Genomic DNA, 5,200 nt, shown 5'->3' on the forward strand with positions numbered 1-5,200 from the left:
ACGTGCTTTCAGCAAGATCAGGTGACAGAGCACCGCACAGGATCGTTACAATTTAGGGTAATAAGATCAGATTCATTACAAATTAAGATAAAACCAGGATATGAACAGTTCATGATCAGATATTTGTTCCTTTCGCCCAGGAGATTGACCCGCAGATGGTGTACCGCATAGAAGAGTGCCGGGCAATGGTCATAGCCGCGCCTTAGTCCAGAGTTCCTTGGTCATTCCCTGGACAAGCAAACAAAGCGGCCCGCTGTTGATGATGATTCCGCAATTACTTTGGAGAGAGTGCTTGTGGAATGAAGAATCTCTAGCGCCCAAAAATGCAACCCTCAGAAATACAATTTGAGTTGCCGCCTTTCGGAGATGAAACCTTTGAGACAGGTGAGAACGGTGATCAGATGCGAGAACAGAGCAGATTCTTATCTGGGTTTGATAGGACATCTTGGAGTTCGAATGTAGACGCTTTGAACCTGAGGCTCGGACAGGGGACAGAATCCATTGACGGAAGACTGATTGAAGATGATACAGGCCTGAGATCATAAGATTAAGCAAATAATAATACCCTGAGGAGAGGTCCCGGAGATCAGAGGAGAGAGGATAAGAGGATTAACCCGTGGCTCAGTTAGGAACAGATATCCGATCAACAGAAACATTAGGGAATGAAACAGGAGGATTCCGTCGAGTTGACCACCAGAGATCTTCGATTACAGAGGGAGCCGAGATTGGCCTCAATGTCGGCTTGAGAGTTGAGCTTTCGTAGAATGTGATAGAACGAAATTTTCCTGAACTTGGGCAATAAGAGCTGGATTTTTTTGATAACAGTGGCTAAGTGAACCTGGTGGGGAGTCTTATGAGAGGTCATCGCCTGGATTATGATTCTAGAATCTCCAAATACACAGAGAGAGAGGATATTTCGACTGATCGCCAGATTCAGCCCCTGCCATAGAGCGAGGGCCTCCGCCCTGTTATTGGTTTCGATGCCCAGACCCCAATGGAACCGTATTTCCGTTGAACCTCCAGGACTCAGGAGAACCCCACCACTGCCAGCAAGCCCAGGGTTTCCTTTAGAAGCCCCATCGAAGAATAAACAGTGATCATTTAGGGCTGATCTCCATTTGATGAATTCCAGTTCCTCCAGCCTAATCTCCCAGTTGGCATGGGCAAGTACAGGGGGAATGGACCTTTCCTTCAGATTCAGAACCAGATCTTGAAGCCATTGCTCCTCTTCTGTGACCAATCTCATTTCATTCCTTGAAGTAGTATTGGCTTCCAAAGCCTCGCCTAGCAGAGCTTTGATTTTGGAAATAACCCTTGTGGAATTGCAGCTTTCTCCTCTGAAAATTCTATTATTCCTCTCCAACCACAGCTTCCAGCAGATAAACTTAGGGATCCACATCCAACTTGTCTTGAGTAGGTTTTTTTTTTTCAGGCAAAAGGGAGATAGGCTGGCCCAAGTTCGGAACAGAGAAGAAATGCTGTTTGGGAGATCAAGATTTGCTGGTGACCTCAGAACTCCCCTCCAGACTACCAGTGCAAAAGGACAGAGCAACAGCAGATGATTGACATTTTCTTCATCAGACAAACAAAGGGGGCATCTGGAAGGCCCTTCCATCCCTCTTCTTCTCAAATTATCTCTGGTGAGAATGCTATTGTGCGCAACAGTCCAACAGAAAAAGTCAATTTTGGGGAGAGAGGGGAAATCCCATATAAATTTCCATTGAGCTGGGTCAGGAGGAGCATAAGGGACAGCCATCATTCTTTTATAACCTTCAGCAGCAGTGTAAGAACCTGAACGGGAGCCCCAACCTCTTTTGTCTTTAGAGGTGGCCTTTGAGGGAGATTTGCCTTGGAGCAGATCTAGCAATAGTGAAGCTTCCCCCTGCAACATAAGGGGAACCTCCCCCAGATTCCAACAGTCCCAAAGTCTGTCTGGATCATTCTTCCAGATAGAGATATCCCACAGGGTGTGCAAATTGGAGGACTGAAGCCAAGCTTTGATATTATCTAGACCATCCACTTGATTCAAAGGTTGATCACCGAGAATCGAGTCTTCCCAAATTTTGATCTTTCTCCCATTCCCAGGGATCCAGTAAAGATGATGGCTGAAATGCTCCCTAGCAGAGCTGCAAAGATTGTAGATCGGAGAACCTTTTAAAGATCTTGGAGGCTTGTCCAGGCATCTCAAGCGTTGCCCTTGGAAGTATTTCTTCCAAATGACTCTTTTGCTCCAGCTGGAGTTTCCGGAGACTAAATTCCACAGGATTTTGGATCCCAAAGCAAGATTTTGAGCAGCCAAGTTCCGTAGGTGGAGGCCGCCTTCCAGTAGAGGTTTCTTGAGAGTCTCCCAGTTCACTAAATGGAGCCTTCTGTCATTGTTGTTCCCACCTTCCCACAAGAATCTTCTCAACAGACTGTCCATTTTGTTGAGAAAGGTTTTGGGGGCCAGGAGAACAGAGTATTGATATAGAGGCATACTTATAAGAACCGACTTCATGAGAATGACTTTCCCTGCATTATTCAGCCAAGAGGCACCCCAAGTTTGGATTCTGTTCTTTAACTTATCTAGCATCGGCATCCAGTGAGCAACTTTAGGCTTGGATTTGAAGATTGGAATCCCGAGATATTTAAATGACTCCCAATTTCGAATTCCATCCATTTCTAATAGCCTTGCAATATCAGACAGCTCCTTGTTCGAGCAGTTCCAGCCATAGATTGAGCATTTCCTGTAGTTGATTTTGCTGCCTGAGAGTACCTTGTAAATGTCCAGCTCCTTCTTGAAGGATCTGGCAGAGATTATGCTGGCTCCTCCAAGCAACAAAGTGTCATCGGCGAACTGTGCATGGTTGATGTCCTTCACCTTGTGAGTCGTTCTGAGGCCAGGCAGGATTTGAATCTTCTGATTATGATCAAGCTGGAAACTGAGGACCGAGGCCTGAATAGCATAAAGGAGTGGAGACAAGGGACATCCTTGTCTAAGGCCCCTAGAGGCTTGGAAGAAGTCAGATGAGCGACCATTGACCAATGGCGCGATCCAAGGCGAGGCAATACAGGCTTTCACCCAGTTTATGAAGGCTGTTGAGAAGCCGAGTTTCTTCATCACATTGAACAAAAAATCGTGTCTCACCCTATCGAATGCGTTAGCCAGGTCGAGCTTAATCACCATACCTTTCTCGTTTCTTTGGCAGCTAGAGTGGACTGCTTCTTGCACCAGCACAATGTTGTCCAAAATCTTTCTTCCTTTTATGAATCCGCCTTGATTTTCAGGGATGATGGCTAGCAACATATTCTTTAGCCTGTTGGCGATTATTTTGGAGACTAGCTTGTAGCTTGAATTGCACAAGGATATGGGCCTAAATCTGCTAAAATTGGAAGCGCCTTTCTCTTTAGGGATCAAGGCTAAAAAGGCTGAATTGATACCACCGCCCAGCTTAGCACAATTTTGGGACTTTCTGACCATTCTCAATAAATCTTTTTTGATTGTCGACCAGCAAGTCAATAGAAACCTGACAGTGAACCCATCAGGGCCTGGGGCTTTATCAGGCTCCATTAAATTCAGAACATTCTTAAGCTCGTCCAAGCTAATTGGAGCAGTCAACATAGCATTGTCCGATTCCTTAACGCTCTTGGGAATTAAATCCATCGGATAGGCCTGAGGATCAATAGGGGTTTCTTCAGGAGCCGAATAAAGATCTTTGAAGAAGGAATAAGCAGCTCTCTTAATGCCATCGAAGTCCTTAATCACCGTGTTTTGATAATGAATCTCAGAAACTGATTTGAAGTGCTTTCTAGCTTCGGCTTGTTTGTGAAAGAATCCAGTGTTTTTATCTCCGGATTTTAACCATAAATTCCTAGACTTCTGCCTCCAGAATTCTTCCTCCTCCCTGCTAGATCTGTGTACCTCTTTTTGCAGCTCGACTTCTTTTTGGAGAAGATTTTGTGTTACAGGACTCTGCTCCATAGCTATTTGATGAGCAGCAAGATTGTTGAGAGAATCTTTTTTTTTTGCTGTAGGAGTTTCCAATCGTTTTGCCCACTCCTTGAGACTTCTTTTTAATCCCCTGATTTTCTCTTCCCATACAAAGTATGGAGAACCATGGACGGGCCTATTCCAGGCTTCAGAAACCACCTCTTGGAATCCATCTTGCTGAATCCACAAAGGACTGAAACGAAAAGGGATGGGGCCTAAATTACCATCCAGAGAAAGCTCGAGGAGGATGGGCTTATGATCAGAAGTAAGGTTTGGTAGAATTTTAGAAGAGGCCATAAGACCACATGTCAGGAAAGAAGAGTGGACTAGGAATCTATCCAAACGGGCAACAATATGGTTGGGACCTAATATTTTGTTGGACCAGGTGAATTTGCCTGAAGAAGGCTTAATATCCTCCAGATCCCAGCCCAACATAATATCTTCAACCCATTCTCTGGCGGGGTCCCGGACAATGGAGCCGCCCTTTTTCTCATCAAGTGCAAGGGTGACATTCAGATCCCCTGCAATGATAATATTTCCTGGATTTTTCTCTGAAAGAAAGGATTGAAGCGAGTTCCAACAAATTTTTTTCTCGCCTGGAAAAACAGGAGCATAAAGATTAAACATACTTACCTGTTGACCAGAATCTTTGTGAAGAAGTTGCGTATACAGCCAGTGGGGGCTGCTTCTTTCTTGAATAAGATCATATATGGCGCTGTTCCAAAAGGTGGCTATTCCCCCAGAAGCGCCTCTTGCACTAACCGCTCTACCTTGACCTTTTTGCCAAAAAACTTTGCTAGATTGGAGGAGAAGAAGTTCCTCCAGCTTCGTCTCCTGGATGAGGAGGATTTCAGGTGAATATGTTCTCACTATGTCTTTTAAGGCTTCCTCTTTCAACCTGCTGCCTAATCCTCTACAATTCCAGGAGACGTATTTCATTATTTACTGCTTTGAGGGATTGAGGCTCCTGTTGGAGCCCTGTTGCTCTTGCGACCAGATCTGGTATTCATCATTCCTTTGAGGGTTTTTTGAGAGCCTTGGAGGACATCTAGATAGGTTTTTTCCTCTCTCTGCTTCTTCTTGGATTTCCGACCCCTAGTCATTTTGATAGGAGTGACCTGCGAGTTATCAGTTTCAGATTCTCTCTCTTCTGATTCTTCCTCTGATTCGGAAGCGAGACTGATGTGCTCTTCGTTGCCTTCTTTACCCCTATGACCGTCATCAACTGGT

At 45.0% G+C, this 5,200-nt stretch overlaps 1 protein-coding gene across 1 annotated transcript; it reads right to left on the minus strand.

Moving 5' to 3' along the window:
* Positions 1 to 655: 655 nt before the first annotated feature.
* On the minus strand, positions 656 to 4,909 carry LOC149226328 (uncharacterized). The gene is made up of 3 exons (XM_089380173.1): positions 3,507 to 4,909; positions 1,771 to 2,873; positions 656 to 1,527 (listed from the first exon to the last, which is right to left on the minus strand). The coding sequence occupies exons 1-3, from the start codon at positions 4,907 to 4,909 to the stop codon at positions 656 to 658; spliced, it is 3,378 nt and encodes a 1,125-aa protein (XP_089236299.1).
* Between the last annotated feature and the right edge of the window lie 291 nt (positions 4,910 to 5,200).

Source organism: Pinus tabuliformis, chromosome J (genome assembly GCF_031772625.1).
Source record: "Pinus tabuliformis cultivar Carrire ecotype Pingquan chromosome J, CPIR1, whole genome shotgun sequence".
Classification (NCBI taxonomy): domain Eukaryota; kingdom Viridiplantae; phylum Streptophyta; class Pinopsida; order Pinales; family Pinaceae; genus Pinus; species Pinus tabuliformis.